Below are 21,918 nucleotides of genomic sequence, written 5' to 3' on the forward strand. Positions count from 1 at the left end.
AGGTTCTTGTAGTTTTCCCTGGTACATGTGAGGACTTTTATTTTGAATATTTGGCCTCCAGGTGGCCCCCGGAAACGGAGAGCCGCTGTCTTTACTCAGTTACTGCGTTCTTTGCGGAGAGGCAGATGAGTTATGTCTAACTTGGTTAAGGCAATGTCTAGTAAGTATTGAACGTCTGATTTCACATTTGAACATAATGCGTGCGTTTTCTGAAGTGCCATATTACGTACTTATACGGACAAGTGTTTACTCGCGATATATATAGATTTTAGGAATTGATACTAAAAGTATTAGTGATACATGAAGGCTATGGAATAATTTGACTTTGTTAGTGATTTTTTTGTTTGTTGAGGGTTTATAAATTCTGCAACTGGCATTTCCATCGGGTAACACGGTATCCCGCTATACACGAACATGCGCTCCGTATCAGACAGCAACACAAGACGACGGCCTGATCATTACCGCGGTGCGATCATTGGCCTGATCTTCACTTTGAGGGCTACTGTTTCTCTATGGTTAATCGTACTTTATTGTAGCTCAGCCTAGCCGCAATTACGCCTAGTTGACTCCTTGACAGCATGTATGTGTTGTTTGCTACCTGCTGTTTGCCTCTCTCGTATGTCACTTTGGACAAAAGTGACAGCTAAATATATACGTTAAATACAATATAAGTGTTTTCCGCACACAAACGCTTAAATATCGTTTTTATATTGGTCTCTGAGTGGTCACTGCTAGGAGTTCAGTTTGGCTTGGTCCAAAACGGCAAAGTTCTATCACTAGGTGGACTTGGATAACTAAAGCAGTAAGGCAGAAGAACAACTGGAGGTCGGTAGTTATTAAGTGACCGGTCTGCTCCATGGTGCAGAGTTCCGTCTGGCTGTGGTGCAGCTCAATGTTACGAAAGTGAAGGCAGACAATCTGAGGAGAGCACAGGAGCTGGTGAAAGAAGCAGCGGGTCAGGGTGCAAAAGTCGTCGTTCTGCCTGTAAGTATCATTAACCCACAGTATAGAGAAAGATATATAGAATTTCATCCCAGAACTGGTGTTATTGCACAATAAGCATTGTCACTTGTTTAGCGGTTAACCTAGCATAACAACATACAACATAGCATCAAACAGCAGCACAGTCCAGTCAGATCTGTTGAACTATCTGTGTTATTAATGAATCAGATGGCTTGTCTTCCCCTCTGTGATTTGCTGCCTACAGGAGTGCTTTAACTCCCCTTATGGGACCAAGTTTTTCCCCGAATATGCTGAGAAGATCCCCGGGGAGTCAACACAGGCTCTATCACAGGCGGCCAAAGAGAACGGCGTCTACTTGGTTGGAGGTAAAGACCTTGCCTACCAGCTCTGTGTTCAACTAGTCAACTTTTACGCTTAAATTCTGCAGTTATGTCCAGTTACATCATGTATGTAGATGTGTTTGGTGTTGGATTGGATGATTGAGGTGTTTTTCGTGCCCATTCCAGGGTCCATTCCAGAAGAGGATGGGGGAAAGCTGTACAACACCTGTCCTATCTTTGGGCCAGATGGTTCCATGCTGCTGAAACACAGGAAGGTTGGGCACCATCTTGGTGGATAATCAAAGTTCGCCCCCCTGCCCCCTGGCCGGTCTTGTCACTTGCACATACAGCAGAAATGCTGTGCTTTCATTCACTGTGTTAGAATAAGCCCCCATTTTCCCCTAAAGATCCATCTCTTTGACATCGACGTACCCGGGAAAATCCGCTTCCAGGAATCGGAGACACTTAGTCCAGGCAGCAGTTTGTCAGTCTTTGAGACACGTAAGTTCCACCACGCTCCTCACTTCACCCCTAAGCTCCACCTTAAGCTGTTAGGCACCGCGTGACATCACAACAACTGTGTACTTCACAGGACTCAGACTAGCAGTGTCTGCATGAAAGATTCTGCTCTTTAACTACTACTCACCCTGCTGGCCGCACGTAGAACTGTTTTAGCCCGTTGCATGTTTCTCAGCCCTCTCGTTTCTCTGTCCTTTGAAGCCTTCTGTAAGGTAGGCGTTGGGATCTGCTACGACATGCGGTTTGCTGAACTGGCCCAGATCTATGCCAAAAGAGGTAAGGAACCATATCACTCACTGGTTTCCACCTCATTCCAGCTCCCAGCACAGCATTACGCTTGCCGGCCCCTTCCCATGTCTTACCAGGCTGCCACCTGGCCTGAAACTCAAAAGGGCAACGTCTCAGGTGGGCCCAGCTTGCATGTTTATCAGACCCTGACGTTGTTTCTCCTTTAAATTAAACCGTTAAATCAATATGTTGCAAGGACCCGGTGGTAGCTGAGCTTACAGCGAGCCATATATACAGAGGTGTGTGTTTCTCCTGACAGTGTCTGTTGATTCTGAGTACGTCGGTGTATGATGGCAGTGTTGAATAGCCTCATTCTGGTGGGAGGTTCATTTCTGCTCTCTCCTCTGCAGGGTGCCAGCTGCTGGTTTACCCAGGAGCCTTCAACATGACCACTGGCCCGGCCCACTGGGAGCTCCTGCAGAGGGGGAGGTGAGTGATCACCAGCACCCCCATAGTGAAGCCTTGTTTAGTCAGACTTGTTGCACAGGGACCTCTAGACCTCTAGGTAGCTCCTTGTTGAAGTGCCTGTATGCGTCAAACGACATCCTGACAAAACAAAATCCAACACGTTGGTGAGAACAATCTGTCACATACTTAAAATGATGCCGCCACCTTGTTTGTTCTGTGTCACGCCAGAATCCTAGAGGGTGCAAATGTCCTTTTTTTTGATGCAGCAGAGTGCAAATAAACGTATTGTGGTTATGACATTTACTATTAAAAGAAATACCGGAATATACATATTAATTTACTATTTAAAGTTTGGTGCAGTGCAAAGCATGTTGGTAACTGCAGAATTAGTCCTGTTGACCAACCCGGCCGCGTAACGTTTATGTCAGCCAATCATGGACAGTGTGGGACCAGAACAAACAAAGACCTCCTCCAGGGCCCTGCATAGGTGGTGTGCCGAAATGGTGATTACGTGTCATATTATGTCATAATGGCAAAACCAATCCAGCTTTAGTGTAGTTGTTAGTATTTCTGTCTGTCAGATGGGCAGAGGTGGGTAATTCAGGTACAGAGAGTAAAAGTCCAGACCAAGATTTTGATTTTGTTTGTTTTTGAGTATAAAACAAGGGGTGGGGAGCCTGTTCCATGGAGTGCTGGTACTGGTGCAGGTGTTTGGGATAACCTTTCACCATGGAGTGCTAGTGCAGGTGTTTGGGATGACCTTTCACCATGGAGTGCCGGTGCAGGTGTTTGGGATGACCTTTCACCATGGAGTGCCGATGCAGGTGTTTGGGATGACCTTTCACCATGGAGTGCCGATGCAGGTGTTTGGGATGACCTTTCACCATGGAGTGCCGGTGCAGGTGTTTGGGATGACCTTTCACCATGGAGTGCCGGTGCAGGTGTTTGGGATGACCTTTCACCATGGAGTGCCGGTGCAGGTGTTTGGGATGACCTTTCACCATGGAGTGCCGGTGCAGGTGTTTGGGATGACCTTTCAATCAGCCAATAATAAAACAGTGGTTCTCAACTCCCACTCCAGTCCTGTCCCTACCCCTGGGATAAATATTCACAGTCACGTAGTACTGAACAGGTTGGCTGAAACAAAATCTTGGTCTGGACTTGGGAGACCAGGGTTTGATTCCTCGACAGGGAGACTGTTTTTCATTAAAAGAATTTCCCCCTGAGATGAAGTCTTGTCTTTTCTTATTTGTGCCTTGTCACTGATTTCCTGCCTCTTCATCAGGGCGGTCGATAACCAGGTGTATGTGGCGACAGCCTCTCCAGCCAGAGACGAAGCAGCTTCCTACGTGGCCTGGGGCCACAGCACGGTCGTCAGCCCTTGGTCAGTGATCCTTCTGCCTCCCTGTGCGGATTGTAGGACTGTAATGAGGCAGGCAGATTGTGTGGCCGTTAGTGTTTTCTGACACGGTGCTTCACTACGCTCTGCAGTCCATGGATGTTTTTAGCAGAAAGTTTAACCCAGTCCCCAAAAGCAGACACGCTTTTGTCCTGGACATATGGTGAGGTCTGTTTGCTGAGGGGTAACTGCTCTGCGTGTGATGGTAGGGGAGAGGTGATTACGAAAGCTGGAGTGGAGGAGACTGTGGTCTACGCCGACATCGGTGAGTACCGCTGCTCAGAGTTTCCATAGCGATATTGGGTATTTATACATAAATTCTCCCGATGGCCCACTGTTCCTTTTTTGACGGCTTCAAAATGAACTGGCTAGGGATCATCACTTCAGATTGTTGCTGGTCTCAGTCTTTGGCTCCTAACTTATGAAAGGAACGTGGCAAAAAAATCAGTGACGGGACTCAGACCAGAGAGAGACCTGTATGATCATGGCTGACTCCTAAATGCCATTTCATACTTCACCTTTCCGCGTGCGCTTGCAGGCTGCGCACGGTCGTGTGCGCCAGATTGTGTTCATGCTACATTTGACTGCGGATGCAGATGGTCGCGGACGGTGCTGCATACAGCAGTGATATTCCACCAGACCAGGAGCGGGCAGGTGTACCGCAACCAGCACAAATACAAGCGATGCAGTGAAACGGGTAAACTTTTATGAACAGTTTTAACGTTATCAATGAAGGCTTGGCCAGTATTACAGTAATAATGTGTACTGTGGGATTTTGTAATCCTTACGACAAAATTGGTCAGGCCCACTGCTGCTTGGTGAATTTTATTGCCAAGATTTCAAAATACCAGAATAGTGTTGCTTTTCAAAATATCATATACCCCGGTATAATGTCTGGACAGTATGACAAACTAGACATTCGGCTGCTCACCATGACCATTACAACAACTATTCTTCCTTTACCTTTTAGTTGTTGACTGATCTGTGAAAGTTGGTGCTGCCACCTACTGGAAGTAACTAGTCAGTTATCTTGCACATTCACAGTCGACACGCACAGACGCGCAAGATGTCCGCTAGATGTAAAAATCTGGGCTGCACACGCACCGACCGCAGTCATCGGCAGCCAATCCCTGATGATAAAATTTACATTACTGGCCCTCGTCCGCAACTGAAAACGCACGCGGGAGAGTGAAATATGACCTGGTCTTAAGGGAGCAGAGACCCTTATATTACACAGCTATCGCATTACTGGCTGGGGGCTGTCTGCCTCAGTACCACCAGCGCTTTCACCCCGCATCATACGCCCCCCCCTCCCTCCCCAGACCTGCAGTACCTGGCGGAGGTGCGTCAGCAGATCCCCATCTCCACCCAGCGGCGGGGAGACCTATACAGTGTGAACGCTGTGCCGGAGAGCTAGCTGGCACTGGCTGGCTCGAACATGCCCCAGCAGAGGTGGTGACTGGCACCAGAGATACCAGCAGACACACACCATGATGTCTTCTGTGGGTGGAGAGCACTGAAGAAGGTTATATTCTACAGCTAGTGGGTATGGAGGTGGACCAGGGTCCATAACCTCATCACTCTCTATCTGGTTTGTATTTAGATTTAAATATATTTTCTACTGAAGCAATTACTGCCAGATCCAGATCAGAAGGTCACATGAGAATCATGTTATTTTGAAAGTAGCATATGTCATTTTTAAAGAGATAACTGCTAATTTATGACATTATTGGTGGTGTGTCTGTTACTGATAGACGTTTCACTCAATGTAAGAATAAAGTGGATTTCACAATTTGTTCTTTGTGTCAAGTAAAATTCAAATTAGTGGCAGTTTTCCAGTTCCTCTTTCGTATAGTGGTTAGTCCCCCCCCCCCTTTCGTATAGTGGTTAGTTCCCCCCCCCCTTTAGTATAGTGGTTAGTACCCCCCCCCCGAGCCCCCCCACATACACTTAAAATGATGGAAGTAATGAATAAAATGTATTGTTTATTGAGGCTGTTTACACAGAGAGAGACAAGTGTTCTAACTCTCATATGAGTATGAAGATAAGATACACATTAAATCCTAAATAGTGGAAATGATTAATCTTCTTAACAGGCAGTGTTATTGCATTTTGTATAGCATGTTAACAAATGACTCATGCACACTAATTAAATTGATTATTTAAAATTTTACTGTTTTTAAATTGCACAACTCTGCTAGTGATTTAATATGCTTGGAAACAAGTGCTTCTTAAATTAGTATAAGCAAGACAATGAAACATAATTTAAAAATCCTTTGCCATGACAATACTAACAGTGATGCCACATGTTTTAAAAAATGATCAGTGTTAGATGTACAGTACCAGTCAAAAGCTTGGACACCCCAAGCCGCCTACAAAGGAGAGATAATGTCGCGTCACATGATACAGCCACCTGTCCTCAACCCAATAGAAAAAGGTTTTGGAGGAGTTTGACCAGAGAGGGAAGGAAAAGCAGCCAATGAGAGCTCAGCATATATGTGGGACCTCCTTCAGGACAGCTGGAAAAGCATCCCAGGAGGCCGCCTCATTAACCTGGCGTAGAGGAAACTAAGGGAGAAGCGAGATTTAGCCAGTTGTTGATATGAAATTATTAATAGGCCAGAGCTGAAAGGGTCCTAGTGGGAGGTGTAGCCATCGGGGTAACTGCCCTACACGTGACCCAAGCAGATCACCAGCCAGACACAACCAGATATCTATGGACACAACAACAGTCCTGTGCGAAAGGGGGACCTCTTGTGGGAGCACAGAACATGCGCATCTTCGGAAACCTTCGACTGTCTACGGAAATCGTCGAAACCGGTCGGCCATGTTTAACTTGCTGCGGCGTTACGGGGCTGTAACGCAGTAAATGTGCTGTTATTCCTGACAAAATCTAAGTGCTACTGCAGGCAAGGTGGCAGCGTTTACTCCTAGTCCGGATTTATCTGTCTCATGTTTCTTTCATGATGTTATTTTCGTAAACTCGCAAGGCGGGTTATGGGTATGTATCCTGTAAGTTATCGAGTGCCATGGAACTTATTTGGAAGTACTGCATGATAAATACAAGTACTCTGAAATTCTTCACGAAAAGGAGATATTACAGGTGTCCTGGACTGCATCCTTTTTGGAAAAGTCGTTTATTACGGATTTTTCCCAAATGCAACGAGGCAAGATGTTGCGCGGATGCATTGAGACTGCATTACACGGCACCCGTCACCGGGTCGCAGGTCTACACGGCGCGTGTGAGCTTCAGCCAAAGACATATCCGTTCTTTTTCCACCACCCCGAGCCAACTGAAGAGTAAGAAAACCATTCCCGATGAAAGTACTATAGGGGAAGACAATGAGGACTTTGGGGAGGACGTCCTGGATGACAGCGAGGTGGAGGAGCTCTTCCTGCAGCAGGTCCCCACCAGAGTTGGCTCTGATGATCACAGGATCGTCATCGTGCACCCGGATGTCAAGTGGGGCAGTAAGAAGCCACAGCTCACTACAGGTAATACTTATTGCAAAAAAAAAAAAAACTTTAGGAGCCATAATCTCCATCACATGCCAAACGTGAAATAAATAAAAAATACTTACATGGCACATTTTGTCTCCGGTCTACCTCACACTGCCTTTACTTTCTATCTGAGCTACCTGACCTGCCTACTATTGTATTCTGCATTGTCTTAATACATGTCTGTATCGTTTAGGTTTATACTTAATAGTCCATGAATAAATTCTCCCATTTGTACCTTAAACGGATACAGTCGAGTTATAATTAGTGACGGAAAAGATTGCGAGATCTCGCAGAAGTCCATCCCACCTTTGTGAGATTCCATGTCTGCACATAATTAAAATCTGCCACTTTTCTTCTCATTTTAGTTTTTATTAAAAAAAATTCTTGGATTGTGAGAGGCGAAACTAGTGGCAAAATAAAAAATCTAGTCGTATAGACCATTTTAGTAACCATCTGGAGCCCTGTATGGTAAATGATCAATTTATTGCTACATTTAAGCAGAAAACAATGGAAATGTGATTGAGATTTTGTATAACTAAGATGACATCATATCTGTTTGGAAGCTGATCTCATGATGGCGGAGGCGGTGGGGTTGGTGAACACCCTGCAGAACTGGACAGTTGTGGACAAGATCATACTCTCCACAAAGACCCCTGAGAAGAGGACTATCTTTGGCAAGGGGAATTTCAAAAGTCTTACAGGTGTGGAAGCCTCTGTGAACTTTGCCGAAAGCCTACGCCGCTCACGCTGCTGCCTCATCATTTTAATGTGTGCCCTTCCAGGTAGGGCTATAACCCGCAGAGCCACAAATGGTACAGCTGTTTCGGTTTTGCTTTCAGAAAGGATCAAACGACTGCCACAGATCACTGCAGTGTTTATGAACGTAGAACGGCTGAGCCCTCTGTCAGAGGTAAGCTGGTGCTTGGCTAGTCTGCTCCCCGTCACACCTGTGGCCTGATCTCTGAAGGCAGCCTGTTATCTTCTGCATGTGTGCTCTCTCTCAGCGGGAGCTGGAGGAGACCTGGGGCCTGAAGGTCTTTGACAGGTACTCTGTTGTCCTCCACATCTTCCGCTGCAACGCCCGCACGAAGGAGGCTAAGCTACAGATCTCTCTTGCTGAAATCCCCCTCCTCAGGTAATCACGAGGCCCCCAGCTCTGCTCATGTATATCTGAGGGCAGTTAGTACTGTCACACAGTTTAGGGTTATAGACTGAAACGTCTAGGTTTGCTTTGCATTTACTGAGATTTGTAATACCCCTGTTCATTAATCAGTTTTTCTTTTTTATTGTGGTTGTTCAAGTCCTACCGCCATCTAGTGGCCAGGCTGCCTAAATGATTTCTGTTGAATTGTTTGGTTAATAATAGCGCGCCATGCCTTTGGTAGGTCGCGCCTGAAAGACGAGCTGTCAAACTTGGACCAGCAGGGAGGTGGCTCTAGATACATCATGGGATCAGGTGGAGATTGTCGCCGCTTTTTTTTGACCTCTCAGCGGGGCGCCAGGAAGCAGTGTAATGATTAATCTTGCCCGCACACACACACACGCACACCCCCCTCCCCAACAAGGTGAGACGTTCCTGGAGGTGCAACAGCGGCTGCTGAGGGAGCGGGAGATGAAGATCCGCTCTGCGCTAGAGAAGCTGCGGAAAAAACGGCACCTGCTGCGCTCCCAGCGCAAGAGCCGAGATTTCCCCGTCGTCTCCGTCATCGGCTACACTAACTGCGGTGAGACACGGGGGCTGCGCTTGGCCCCCCCCCAGTGCCCCCACTTTATGTTCTAATAACCCTTTATACCAAGGGCTGTGGAGTCTATATTTGTCTTATGTCTCATAATTAATTCACAACAATTGGTAGAAACAGCAGCTATGGGTAAGAACATGGATTGGACAGTTTGGGACTGCTTGTTGTAAATTAGTTCAGTCATGTTAATTACACCTAAAATATGGCCTCGATCAGTGACTGTGCTGATTGTGTCCTTATTAAATTCACACTGCGATATCTCCCTTTCAGGAAAGACCACTCTGATCAAAGCCCTGACGGGAGACAGAGGTCTGCAGCCCCGAGACCAGCTCTTTGCCACCCTGGATGTGACTGTACATGGCGGCCAGCTGCCCAGCCGCATGCCGGTCCTCTTTGTAGACACCATCGGCTTCCTGTCCCAGCTGCCCCACCAGCTCATCGACTCCTTCTCTGCCACCCTGGAGGACGTGTCCCACTCGGTAGATCCCCCCCCCCCATTTCCTCCATCACCAGTTTTATTCTGTAACTTTACACGTCGTCATTCATGGTTGATCCTAGGAGACGTGACCCATGACCTCCCATGTAATGTTGTACTTGACTTGGATTTCCTCAGAATTTCACTAGAGATGTCTTCTTCCAGGACCTTATAGTTCACGTCAGAGACATCAGTCACCCCGAGACCCTGAACCAGAAAGTGAACGTGCTGAACGTCTTGAAGAACCTGCAGGTACCTGAGCGTTTGATGAACTCCATCGTGGAGGTGCACAACAAGATAGACCTGGTTGACAGGTAGGAAGGTGCTCCAGATGTTGCCCATGCCGCGAGTGTAGCAGCTCTGCCACGCTGAAAGACCGTACCTCCAGTGCTTAGAGGTGCATTATGTCTTTTGCTGTCTTCAGTTACCAGCCCACAGAGCAGGACGCCATTGCGATATCGGCTCTGAAAGAACAGGGCTTGCAGGAGCTGAAGGGTGCAATAGAAACAGCGGTGATGAAGGCAACCGGCAGACAAGTTCTGACCCTCAATGTGGACCTCAGCAGCCCCCAGTTAAGGCAAGTAGTTCCTAAGTTTGGACTCAACAACGTGTATCACGTGACACAAAATGGGTTTGTGCTGGGGCTACATGATATTTAAAAATTGTCAAGAATCACGGTATGAATTTTTTCCGATAAATACTGTGATATTTATCAAACAAATAAAGAGTTCAAACTTACCCAAAGTAAACAATAGACAAATATAACTTATCTTCCAACAGAGCCGTCAAATAAGCTGGTGGCATGGCAGTGAACTGGCCAACAAATCGCTTTTTCTCAATATCATCTCTGTAAAATCCAAAATGTTTCCATATAGTGAAAAGCAAATGGCTTGTTGACCAGCCGTTGCTCACTTTTCTGCTCCCCACTCATTCTGTTAAATTTCTCACAAACGCGTCTTTGACCGACGTAAACAGCAAGCGTGAAAATGAGCGGTTGTCTCATAGAACACATGCAGAGCTCATGCAGAAGCATCAGCGGTAAACTATAAACCAATTATTTGACATATAGGCCTACTAGATAATCCGAAAAGGAACAGTCACTAAAATTGCAAAGCTTGCTACGTTTCGCTTCCTATGACCGAATAAAAATATTTTAGTGAAACTTAACCCCCCCCATGCTTGCGATATAATATCAAGACAGTATGAAGGTATGAAAAGGCCTGATTCAGTCCAGTCATGGTGCTTGCGATGTGAGAATCGTGTGCGCATAACATGCAACATCAGGATTCATATCACACAGAGCCCAGCCCTAGCGTGTGCGCTAAGCAGAGTTCAGGCCAAACAATCTGGGCTTGTGGTAAGAGGTAAAGCCTTTGTCCCACTTTTGGTGGGTTTCAGTCATGTCCGCTTGCATCCCCGCAGCTGGCTGTACAAGGAGGCCGCGGTTCAGGACGTGGGTCTCAGTCATGTCCGCTTGCATCCCCGCAGCTGGCTGTACAAGGAGGCCGCGGTTCAGGACGTGGGTCTCAGTCATGTCCGCTTGCATCCCCGCAGCTGGCTGTACAAGGAGGCCGCGGTTCAGGACGTGGGTCTCAGTCATGTCCGCTTGCATCCCCGCAGCTGGCTGTACAAGGAGGCCGCGGTTCAGGACGTGGGTCTCAGTCATGTCCGCTTGCATCCCCGCAGCTGGCTGTACAAGGAGGCCGCGGTTCAGGACGTGGGTCTCAGTCATGTCCGCTTGCATCCCCGCAGCTGGCTGTACAAGGAGGCCGCGGTTCAGGACGTGGGTCTCAGTCATGTCCGCTTGCATCCCCGCAGCTGGCTGTACAAGGAGGCCGCGGTTCAGGACGTGGGTCTCAGTCATGTCCGCTTGCATCCCCGCAGCTGGCTGTACAAGGAGGCCGCGGTTCAGGACGTGGGTCTCAGTCATGTCCGCTTGCATCCCCGCAGCTGGCTGTACAAGGAGGCCGCGGTTCAGGACGTGGGTCTCAGTCATGTCCGCTTGCATCCCCGCAGCTGGCTGTACAAGGAGGCCGCGGTTCAGGACGTGGGTCTCAGTCATGTCCGCTTGCATCCCCGCAGCTGGCTGTACAAGGAGGCCGCGGTTCAGGACGTGGGTCTCAGTCATGTCCGCTTGCATCCCCGCAGCTGGCTGTACAAGGAGGCCGCGGTTCAGGACGTGGGTCTCAGTCATGTCCGCTTGTATCCCCGCAGCTGGCTGTACAAGGAGGCCGCGGTTCAAGACGTAGACGTCGTGGCTGAGGAGGGGTCGGCGCTCGTGAAGGTCATCATCAGCACCGCCGCCTACGGCCGCTATAGGAAGCTCTTCCTGACTAATTAGGAGCGTGATGATGGCCGGTGCCCCCCCCTGCACCCCAGTATGGTGTGGGTCACATGATCAAGGAAAGGAGGTTCAATGAAATTAACAAATGGAAATGTGATGCTGTTGCTCTAAACTGAAAGTTTATTGCATGTATTATATTTTTATCACCCCCCCCGGGACACTGTCTATGATATGCAGTTTTGGATAAATAATACAAATATATATAACTCCTTCAATTTCTACAAATTAATACTTTAAATATATAACTATGCAGTGCTGCATATAAAAATACTTATAAAGCATTTTATTTCAGTGAGGAGAGGAAAAAATATATTAAAAAAGCCTGAATAGCTGCTGATAGGCATTGTTACAGTGGGCTTTACAAAAGCTTCTTATTGAGATCAATGACCGCTGAGGCAAAATGTTTAATTCCGACGACAAAGTCTCCGCAGATGATATTCAGGCATGTGCTCCTTGGTCCGGGACTCTGAGTCGCCACCCATTCCAAAAAGGCGGAGTAATTCCTCATTGTCAGGCTGTTCATGGACTGGCAGGGGTGAGTCACAATATATCTGGCGTTCTCTGTGAGATTGAGTCCGGCCACAAAAAATCCATCTGCAAGACACACAAAAAGGACGGGACACTGCTCAGCTGGAGGGCACAGAGTCCCATGCGTCACCTGCTCAGGGAACAGGCCACGTGAAAGAGACAGAGCAACAACGCAGATATTGTTAGCGAAATAGACGTCACTCAGCACCAAGACTGAGTGAGTGTGACGACATCTGAGGCTTCAGTACTCAACCCTTCGGTCGTAGGTCACTGGATCTCAGTCTTTTAAATATGGAAATAAAGTGTAACACTTCTTATAGTAAGTGAAATATTTAAAATTGAAATACAAATGAAGTGGAGATGATACATTTTCCATGTAGGATTAAGTCACTAACCAGGCCTCCCAAAGCGCTTCTGGGCTTCCAGGTATGCGATGACTTTTTGAGGGTCCAGCTCATTGGCCCACCAGTAGGGGATCTGATGCCACAGTTCTTCATAAGAGGAACCTGCTTCATGATCATAAGAGACTATGACCTGATAGCCCAGTTTCCACATGATCCCCAGCGAAGGATTTACCTGAAACGACAGCGACACAGAGAGCCGACACCTCAATAACCCAGTTGGTTTTGTGTCCCCTGCGTTTTAAATCTGTTTTTATAGTATTCATGAGTGTTTCCTGGAGACGATCCACCCGTTTTCAAGAATTGGTCATCCGTTCAGAGTCACAAAGGTGGAAACTTTAGGTGGGATATCAAGCAGGACACTAATGCTTCAAAGACACCTGGCTTACAGCTGAAGTACAGTATCTGTCACCAAACACCAACTGTAGTGCCCAGTGATGAGCAAACGTGGGTGGAATACCCAGCTTGAACCAGCAACGCCGCGAGACACAGCACTGCCTACTCTGAAAACGGTCCCCCACACTAAACAAATTACATCACTACTACTACTTTACAAGAAATGTTTGAAATCTTAAACGTTTGCACCTATTATTTGGAACAACTGAAACAGCCAGTTGAGATATCAGAGCTATTAAGTGACAAACACCTTGACCCAGAGTTAAGATGATGACTTACCGTGTTAGGACAGATTCTGTCCCCGAACAAGTTAATGATTAAACCAATCAATAGCTTGTGCTGGTCATCATTCAAACCATCAAACATGGAGCATGCAAGAATAACCACTTCCTTTCTGTGAGATTTCAGCCAGGCAGCGATATCTCTGAGAGCGTCCTGGTTTGAAAAAGAAATCAGCCTTTATCAGCAACTGATCATTATTTAATCTACTATGAATTAAAGGTGCATAAAAATCAGTCCGTCCTTCTTACTCACCTCCACCGTCAGGAGGGTATAAATCCCATGAGCAAAGTAAAAGGCAGAGGAGTAGTCGCCTCTCTTGTGTGCGATCCGTAGGTCTAAGTATCGTATACCGCCGTCGAGCTGGGCTGCCACCTGCTGTTCCTACGAAAGCCGGGTAAGCAGCTCCAGTTAGCATGCGGGATCGAGGGACGTGTGTTTGACCAGTAAACCCTAACAGCAGCGGGATACCTGCGTGGTCCCCCATTTACAGAGACACGGGCGGGTTATACACGGCACGATAAAATCCAGCACGCTCAGAATCGGGGGCTCCGACACCAGAGGAGAGCTGCGGTCCAAGCAGTATGTCATAGTATCGTGACTTCCTGCGCAAAAAGGATGTTTTGTCATGAAATTTTTGTCCTTATTACTATCACCAAAAGAAAATAATCAGATATGTGATCATTTGCTTGCAACTTTTATCTTGATCACTTCTGGAAGACCGTCCGCGGTTAATTAACATGAGAAGACTGAAGCGCACTCTCCCCGCCGCCAGCTAGATCCGCAGAAGCGCCCTTCATTCGCAGTCTGGTTACAGGGTCGAGCTCAGCATCCCCATCGCCTTTACTAACCTGGGATCGCAAGACTGGTCAGAGGAATATGCCATAGACCTTCGGGTAGTTGGGACATCCAGTCTGCGCAGTCCGACTCGGTTCCTAAGTTCACCTTTAATCTTGTTCCCTCCATGCTATCAGAACAAACAACCAAACAAACAAATAGCACCGATGGTAATGATCCGTGTGTATTTGGCGTGGTTCACTTCATTTATTGCGATTTTAAATACGGAATTCCTAAGAACAAAATACAGACACCCGGTATTCACGAAGCATATAGTTATAACTACTGTATACGTTACACATCGACATGCAAATGCGGAAATTTACAGGAAGTTGTGAATATAATAATCTAGGCGGCTTCCGTGTCAACGATGTAAAATCAATAATTCTCTTATACGATTTCAGATGAAAGAACCCTTACCGTGTCTTTTGGCATTCAATTAGAGAAACCAAACTTAGGGACCGTCTACATGTTCCACATTTCAAAAATGCACTTTGTTTTACTTTTTTGTAATAGTAAAAGAAGCCTGTGATGTGCTTCCTCGGATTGTCCGGTCACATAGTCTATATTAAGGCGGCGTATTTTGCATTACTTCACACGAGAGAGAGAGAGAGAGAGAGAGAGAGAGGGGTGGTGGTAAAAAATTGCACATTGCAGGACTCATTAGCAGGTAGAATAAAAGCGATTTATTGCAACACTAGAAAAAGGCACATTCACTGCCGATAGTGATACGTAACCATTCAGTAATCATTCGTAAGACTTTAGTGCATTTATTATAGTTAAAACATAAATTATTTTAAGAGAGCATTGCAATAAATATAAACAAAATGGTTAAAATGTAAGGTTGGGTGAATAACGAAAAAATTCCAGTGCTGGGTGTTTTTAGACATTGCTTCGGAAGCGGCTCAGAGGGCAGTGTGCAGCTCGCGGATTCTTCCTGCGTCGCGCGGACGTCCAAAGACATGCATTTAGGCTGACTGACGACTTTGCATTACCCCCAGTGGGGGAGCGTGTTCATGTGTATGGCTCTTAGATGGACTGTCAGTATCATACCCTAAGACGCATGAAATAGACACCACCCTCGGTTGGTCTAGTCTAATAGATTTAGACAAAACCATTTAAATACGAATTCATTTTATAATACATTACTAAAGAACCAAAACGCAAATGTTATTTATGCATCTACAAACATACTTCCTTAAAAATAAAAAAACTATCATTACAGATATGTTTTATTCAAATAGACCCAATTAATTACGGAAGGTTGCTGAAATACAATCCAGTACGCACAAGAGAATTAGAAAAATTATATTGCAATTCGTTTTTTGGTTGAGAAACACGTAATTTGTTTATGTGCAGTTAGTCAGGTAGGACTAATAGTTAGCCTGGGATGATCTGAGAAACTATTAATTGCACGCTTTCATTATCCTATCAAATAAGCAGAACATCATAAAAATAATGTATGCACGAGAGACCAGTGCAAATGTGCTTACCTTAAGTATTTCAGGGCGCCGAAAAATAACAGCCCACTCTAACGACCCACACACTAGCATCGCCAAATCACCAGACCGCAAATACTCCGCGCAGTATAACAACATTAAAAAACCTACTTATCGACAGTAGTTCTAAAAACGGCCTTTCAACACCTCAGACCCGAACTACTGTATATTCAAGTACGTCAGGGGTCACGTGTATATATATCCTAGTCCTGACCATTAAAGATGGCGGTCAATCATACTTTACCCTAAAATTATTTGTGGAGGTAACTTGAATATGAAATGAATATACTAAATTATAAACTAGACATGCTTTATTAACCTAGACAGTATGCAGTGGATATTTACTGTGTTGTTACAAGGATAAGACTGTATTTTCATGCAAGGATTTATAACCTAAATATCTGCCAAAATTTAACCAATTTTTCCACGAGTTTTAAGTTTGTATATATTCTTTAGCTAGTTGGATGCTTAAATGTATTTTACCTGTAGGTATGTTAATAAGAAGAATCTTAGTATTGTTCAGAATATGCTTTAGTAAGGTTATGACTCATACTACTGACACCCAGCAGCACCTCATAAATATGTATTTGTGCCTCATAACACATTTATGCGTTATCATACATTTAATCTTATGTGTGTCCTGTGTAAAATCTGTCAGAAAGACCTTGTCCTGTGGCTCTGTAGCCCTATCAAAAGTCATGGAATTCCTATAGTTATGAACAGCCAATTATCACCATTAGCATATAACTGAGCACAGACTATGTATCTCATTGTGGGGGGTGTTTGAAAACTGCGCCCTGGAAGTCGATCGTGGCCTTCCTTTAATTTGCAATCTATCCCATGACTTTTGTTGGGGCATCTTAAGTGTCCTGTTTGGATTTGACCTCTAAATGTTTATTGACACATGGAAACATTGAATGATTCAGAACAGCCTGGCCATTAAATCCAGTTGAGTAGTTTCTCATTCAGTGCGATCACTGTTGGCACCAGGTGACTCTCACTCACAAAGTCCCCCGCTATGATGTTGATGGAGCCAGGATTGGACCCAGGACATAAGCCCTTGACCCACTCCAGCAGCACCGGGTAGGTGGACATCACCAGGTCCTTCAAGGACTCAGTAGGGTGCGAGCAGATGTACTTCAAGTCTTCAGTGAGGTTAATCCCGGTTACATAGAAGCCCCCTGTCAGCAGTGAAGATGCATGGCCACCTTAAATCAGTGAATCGGTTCATTTTAACAAGACTATAAACCCCTATGCATATTCAACAATGTACCGTCACAGGGAAGATGCCAAATTCATGGCTCCTCTCTGGATCTGGGCAGATTGTTCACCCTATTCTCTGCCTAAATGATCGTGCAGAGTATTACAGCTACACCATCATATAACACCGAACACTGGAAAGGTGTAATTGTGTGTGAGGTTGGGTGAGGGACTTCTCCCTACCTGGGCGACCCTGCTGTTTCCTTCGCTTCTCAAACTCCTCAATTAGAGCTTCTGCTTTGCACTTGTTGGCCCACCAGTAGGGGATGTGGGACCAGAGCTCGTTGTGTATGTTTTTAATGTTGTGTTCGTAGGAGACGATCACCTGGTAACCCAGCTGCCAGAGGTTCCGCAGGGTTATGGGTTCCTGTGGGACACAAGCTGGTCACTGACTGTGAAGGTATGTTATGAATGCCCGAGGCCGTCTCCCTGCACGGGCAACCATGAGATTACTGAAGGTGCAGAGATAGATTTTTTTATTTTAATCTAATAGGCAGAAATAGGCAGGGAAAACAGTTCATTCATATACTGGAACATTGGGACACCTGGTCATTACACTCACGGGAACCTTTATGGCGTCCCATTCTGAACCCATAGGCATCAATATGGAGTTGGCCCCCCCATTGCAGTTATAACAGCTGCCACTCCTCTGGGGAGTTTTTGCCCATTCCTCCAAAAGAGCATTTGTGAAGTCAGGCACTGATGTTGCACATGGAGACCTGGCTTGTAATCTCAATTCTCGTTCATCCCAAAGATGTTCGATGGGGTTGAGGTCAGGGCTAGTCAAGTTCTTCCACACCAAACTCACCTAACAATGTCTTTAAGGACATTGCTTTGTGCACTGGGGCACAGTCATGCTGGAACATAAAGGGTCTTCCCCAAACAGGTCCCACAAAGTTGGAAGCATAGAAATGTACAAATTGTCTTAGTATGCATATCAAATGCTCTTGCCCAGAAGTGTGGCATCTATTTTAGCTGCAACAGGGAGACCAACAGGGGAACCAACTCCATATTGATTCCTGTGGATTTAGATGTGATGTCATACATGTTCCTGTGGGTGTAATGGCCAAGTGTCCTAATACTTCTGTTCCTTTAATGTAGATACACAAAATGCATCGATCTGTCTGCATGTGGGAATGTGCTGCAGTTATCGCTGGACTGGCTTCAGTTCCCCTGGAGCAAACAAGTAAAACATCAAATAACACTCTGAACGGATATACAGGATTATTCAATTTATGCTGAACAATCAGGAGCAGAACCTTCCGGATTATTCCTACCGTTTTTGGGCACAGTTTTGAGACAAACACATCTTTTATGGTCTGAATCAGGAGGTTGTGACAGTCCAGGTTGAGCTCCAGGAAGTGACTGAAGGACAAGATAACCACCTCCCTGGGATGCATGTCCAGCCACTCTCTGATCTCCGTCAGGACAGCCTGAGGAAGAGGCAGATGCTGACTTAATCGGGCAGCGCATGCCAAAGCTTACGAAATGCAAGGGATACTTTTATTTCCTGTAATCAAAACTTATAACAATGTTACTGGCAAAAAAATAAATATTTTTTAAAAGCTGCTACACCAATGTTACTTTAAATTATGGTAAATAATTTCTGGTATCAAATTAATTACAGTGTATTAGAATGCATCTTGTGAAATAAAAATACTTATATTCCCATTATATTAATGTCTAAGAAATGTATCTGCAATCACCTCTACAGTCACTGTGGTGTAGACGCCGTGGTAGAAGTACAGGTGCGCTGAGTTGTCGTTGGGTCGCCGAGCGATCCTGAGGTCACAGTATCTCACCCCACAATCCAGCTGCTCCTTCACACTGGTTTCCTTAAGGTGCCAACAAGGACAGACGTACCGAGTATTTTACACCTAAAGGTCAATGTCCTGTGGTACTACCTGGAATTTTTTTCATTAACATTTTTTCAGTTTTTTTTTTTTTTGTAGTTTCAGTAATTTAAATGGTTTTTTAATTTCTTCATTTCAAACCAAGAATCAGTTGCGACATGAGAGTGAGTATGGTTTTATCTGAATCTACAGTATTTTCACCCCTTCAAAGTAATCTCACTCACCAAAATGTTTGTTCCCCTAGGTATGCTCTCAGTAAAACATGGTCACAGCTACTAATGCTCTGCCGAATCCATTTTTCCATACTAATTCTATCAGTCAGTCAACAATCGCCAGCACCTACCTACTAATCAGAGGTTCTGAAGGAATCAGAAAGCAGCACTTTCAGTTAACACTTTGACCAGCTAACACAGAAGCACACCGTGCCTGCTGTACTAGGACAGAGGCATTGTGGGTAATGTAATACCTGTATGCAGCTAAGCAGCCCCTAGGTGGTGCTGTCACTGAAGGACCCCCGGAAAAACATCCCGGCTGATTTAAATCCTGCTGTATGACCGTGGCTGAATTTTTTTTTTTTTAAACACAATTACTGCTTTCTTTAAGTGATGTGTGGTTGCCGTGGCTACATCTTGGCACAGTTTCTTCTTTATATCTAGCTGACAATATCCAACAGACACTAGCAGTGATTGGAACCGAGTTCGACGTCGTTAATGGCGTAACTGATTACACGACACACGGGCCCTACCTGCGCCATCGCCCACTTGTACACAAATGGGCGAATCAGGGGTTTCATGTACTTGTCCAGCGTCTGAAGAACATCGGGCTGTGCCAGGTCGACTGGAGACCTGTCGTTTTTATCCAGACAGTAAGTTATTGTGTTGTGGCTACCTACAAAACAGAGACATGCTTTGCCAAAAGTTGAAGATCAAACAGGCTTTTTCAAAGTGACAGAAGTCACACGAACAAATGTGTAGCCTACGTATCATTGTACATACAGACTACCTCACAGTCAGTAAAATTTTCTCCCATTTCAAAATCCTGAAATTTATTGTCAATACTGTTAGCACATTTAAGTAATCAACCACTCAGGTTTTACACGTGGCTTAAGGCGTTTCTCCCCAATGAAGGCACGGCACACAAGGGAGCAACCCATATACCTTCAATATCATTTCAGCCTCTAAAACGTCCATAAAGGCAATCTTACAGTTTCTTATTGTGGTATCTCTGCTCGCCGAAAGCGACGTGAACCTCCATTAATGAAGACGCCCATCTATTCAACCACAATCCAGTACTGTAATTGCATGGGCGGATGTGAAGGCTGTGTAGTATAATCGGTTACCTGGGATAGCCAAGTTGCACAGAGGCATGTCCCACAGCGCAGACGGCAGGTGAGACATCCAGCTGTCCGCCGGGAGGTCGCTTAGGGACCCGATACTGTCTGAAGTCGATCTTCCCATAAACGACATATTCTTCAGCGCAGCCCTAAATATTTAAATATAGCGTAGGGTTTCAGTCAAAAGGCTTCAGAATCGATCTGGATCATATAGCACCGGAACTGTAGTCGGCTATGCAATAAATGTTCATCGCCTTATATTAATACTAATAACATTACAATAATAATTTGGATGAAGTGTATATGAAGTGTAATTATTATATGCGCTTACTTTGCAGTAAGCAAAAGTAGCCATGTGATCGCAAAATAACGATCTTTTTGCGACAATAAAAAATAAATAAATAAAAGGAGGCCGGCTAAAAAAAAAGACCGGCAGCAAAACGAAGTACATGTGGTGGGAAATGACCAAAGGAGCCCATGCGGTGACCCTTCCGCTTCACACTAAACGTCATCCAATTATTAAATCCCCATTTAAGTTAATTCTGTAAAACGATGTTAACGGTAATCATATTGAGTGAGAATTACAGCACACGCCCAGCGGGCACATGTCCGAGCGAGGCAGGCTGCCACGGCGCTGTTCATCGCAGGCTTTGCCGTATTAATGATCGTATTGTACTTACGCTCTGCAGCAACGTAACGGGGCCGCACTCCGCCCGCAGGGTCCCCGCTTATCTGGTTTTCGATCGCCGGGGTCAGCAGAAGGGAGCGCCAGGGGCGCAGCCCCACTCCGGCGATCTGGGAGATGCCGCGGCTGTCAGGTGCGAGCGAAACAAGCAGTGACGGCATGCCATCGGCGCTGTCCGGAGGAACTGGCTTATTTTAAAAATTTCTGATGAAACCACAACAGCATTTGGAGCAAATGTGGTCTCCTAAAACTGGCTTGCCAGAAACAGCGATCCTTATTATTAAACGCGAAATTTGAACTTTTCCCGGCATCCAGCCATCCTAATGTGCTACTGTGTGACAGGCTGCAGCATCGTTAGCGAGAAGGGGCTGGAGCTTCGCCTCGCCGCGACCCAATCGGACGGACCGGGGCGCAGGGAGATCGGCGCAGGCGGATTCGCATACAAACCATCAGCAGATGCTACAGCAAGCAGCCCACTTAAAGAGCCAGAGAGATGTTTTTGACATATATATATATATATATTTTTTTTGCATATTCATTGTTTTTGTCGGATGCATAACAAAAATCGGGAAATACGCAGACTCATTAGATATGCAGTATGAATTAATTTTAAGGAAATAACATATTGACAGCAACACTGAAACGCGCTTTTCCGCTTTGCGCAAAAGTGCGGAAAAGCAAACTGGAGAAACGCAGAGCTCAGGAAAATCCACAGGCAGCTCCTGACACGGAGTTTTCGCAAATCCCCCTGAAATATCACTACTACTCCAATGCGGTCCGGGTCCAGCTCAGGGCTGCCAATGCTGCACTTAACATGGCATTTAAAATAAGCGACAACTTGTGCAGCTTAACACCATGGTTTTCCAGACCCGCAAAGGGCACTGAGAAAGA

General features: G+C 45.7%; 4 protein-coding genes across 8 annotated transcripts; 2 read left to right on the top strand and 2 right to left on the bottom strand.

Annotated features, from left to right (window-relative positions):
- Positions 1-49: 49 nt before the first annotated feature.
- On the top strand, positions 50-5,689 carry nit2 (nitrilase family, member 2). 2 transcript variants are annotated; one of them, XM_023801039.2, is made up of 10 exons: positions 50-160; positions 866-984; positions 1,208-1,328; positions 1,470-1,558; positions 1,691-1,784; positions 2,004-2,078; positions 2,441-2,519; positions 3,784-3,882; positions 4,107-4,162; positions 5,220-5,689. In XM_023801039.2, the coding sequence occupies exons 1-10, from the start codon at positions 133-135 to the stop codon at positions 5,312-5,314; spliced, it is 855 nt and encodes a 284-aa protein (XP_023656807.1). In that variant the 5' UTR covers positions 50-132; the 3' UTR covers positions 5,315-5,689. The 2 variants fall into 2 exon arrangements, with proteins under 2 accessions (XP_023656807.1, XP_023656809.1); XM_023801041.2 differs by lacking the exon at positions 2,004-2,078.
- A 98-nt stretch (positions 5,690-5,787) lies between these two features.
- gtpbp6 (GTP binding protein 6 (putative)) lies at positions 5,788-12,166 on the top strand. Its single transcript, XM_023801030.2, has 10 exons — positions 5,788-7,392; positions 7,962-8,099; positions 8,238-8,308; positions 8,403-8,533; positions 8,784-8,854; positions 8,964-9,122; positions 9,408-9,616; positions 9,778-9,926; positions 10,037-10,189; positions 11,827-12,166. Exons 1-10 carry the CDS (start codon positions 6,927-6,929, stop codon positions 11,951-11,953), a joined length of 1,674 nt encoding a protein of 557 aa, XP_023656798.2. The 5' UTR covers positions 5,788-6,926; the 3' UTR covers positions 11,954-12,166.
- A 50-nt stretch (positions 12,167-12,216) lies between these two features.
- Positions 12,217-16,801, bottom strand: LOC111838242 (PI-PLC X domain-containing protein 1-like). 3 transcript variants are annotated; one of them, XM_023801037.2, is made up of 7 exons: positions 15,891-16,801; positions 14,412-14,527; positions 14,032-14,165; positions 13,816-13,944; positions 13,561-13,716; positions 12,880-13,060; positions 12,217-12,550 (listed from the first exon to the last, which is right to left on the bottom strand). In XM_023801037.2, exons 2-7 carry the CDS (start codon positions 14,524-14,526, stop codon positions 12,315-12,317), a joined length of 951 nt encoding a protein of 316 aa, XP_023656805.1. In that variant the 5' UTR covers position 14,527; positions 15,891-16,801; the 3' UTR covers positions 12,217-12,314. The 3 variants fall into 3 exon arrangements, with proteins under 3 accessions (XP_023656805.1, XP_023656803.1, XP_023656804.1); XM_023801035.2 differs by lacking the exon at positions 15,891-16,801 and adding an exon at positions 14,818-14,991; XM_023801036.2 differs by lacking the exon at positions 15,891-16,801 and having other exon boundaries at positions 14,412-14,795.
- LOC111838241 (PI-PLC X domain-containing protein 1-like) lies at positions 16,157-21,874 on the bottom strand. 2 transcript variants are annotated; one of them, XM_023801032.2, is made up of 7 exons: positions 21,023-21,874; positions 20,349-20,491; positions 19,755-19,897; positions 18,863-18,991; positions 18,434-18,589; positions 17,340-17,523; positions 16,157-17,077 (listed from the first exon to the last, which is right to left on the bottom strand). In XM_023801032.2, the coding sequence occupies exons 2-7, from the start codon at positions 20,473-20,475 to the stop codon at positions 16,836-16,838; spliced, it is 981 nt and encodes a 326-aa protein (XP_023656800.1). In that variant the 5' UTR covers positions 20,476-20,491; positions 21,023-21,874; the 3' UTR covers positions 16,157-16,835. The 2 variants fall into 2 exon arrangements, with proteins under 2 accessions (XP_023656800.1, XP_072555405.1); XM_072699304.1 differs by having other exon boundaries at positions 20,674-21,874.
- Between the last annotated feature and the right edge of the window lie 44 nt (positions 21,875-21,918).

This window comes from Paramormyrops kingsleyae, chromosome 1, assembly GCF_048594095.1.
Source record: "Paramormyrops kingsleyae isolate MSU_618 chromosome 1, PKINGS_0.4, whole genome shotgun sequence".
Lineage (NCBI taxonomy): Eukaryota > Metazoa > Chordata > Actinopteri > Osteoglossiformes > Mormyridae > Paramormyrops > Paramormyrops kingsleyae.

Excerpts from the sequence above, each read along its gene's own strand:
- LOC111838242 (XM_023801037.2), bottom strand. The coding sequence starts at position 14,526 with ATGGAGGGAACAAGATTAAAGGTGAACTTAGGAACCGAGTCGGACTGC. Across the intron at positions 13,945-14,031 it reads GTAAATGGGGGACCACGCAG|GAACAGCAGGTGGCAGCCCA; the intron begins GTATCCCGCTGC and ends CGGCTTTCGTAG. Across the intron at positions 13,061-13,560 it reads ACAGAATCTGTCCTAACACG|GTAAATCCTTCGCTGGGGAT; the intron begins GTAAGTCATCAT and ends CTGTCGTTTCAG.
- gtpbp6 (XM_023801030.2), top strand. The coding sequence starts at position 6,927 with ATGGAACTTATTTGGAAGTACTGCATGATAAATACAAGTACTCTGAAA. Across the intron at positions 8,100-8,237 it reads GAATTTCAAAAGTCTTACAG|AAAGGATCAAACGACTGCCA; the intron begins GTGTGGAAGCCT and ends TTTTGCTTTCAG. Across the intron at positions 9,123-9,407 it reads CATCGGCTACACTAACTGCG|GAAAGACCACTCTGATCAAA; the intron begins GTGAGACACGGG and ends TCTCCCTTTCAG.
- nit2 (XM_023801039.2), top strand. The coding sequence starts at position 133 with ATGTCTAACTTGGTTAAGGCAATGTCTA. Across the intron at positions 161-865 it reads CTTGGTTAAGGCAATGTCTA|AGTTCCGTCTGGCTGTGGTG; the intron begins GTAAGTATTGAA and ends TCCATGGTGCAG. Across the intron at positions 2,079-2,440 it reads CCAGATCTATGCCAAAAGAG|GGTGCCAGCTGCTGGTTTAC; the intron begins GTAAGGAACCAT and ends TCTCCTCTGCAG.
- LOC111838241 (XM_023801032.2), bottom strand. The coding sequence starts at position 20,475 with ATGTCGTTTATGGGAAGATCGACTTCAGACAGTATCGGGTCCCTAAGC. Across the intron at positions 18,590-18,862 it reads ACACCACAGTGACTGTAGAG|GCTGTCCTGACGGAGATCAG; the intron begins GTGATTGCAGAT and ends CCTCTTCCTCAG. Across the intron at positions 17,078-17,339 it reads GAAACAGCAGGGTCGCCCAG|GGGGCTTCTATGTAACCGGG; the intron begins GTAGGGAGAAGT and ends CACTGCTGACAG.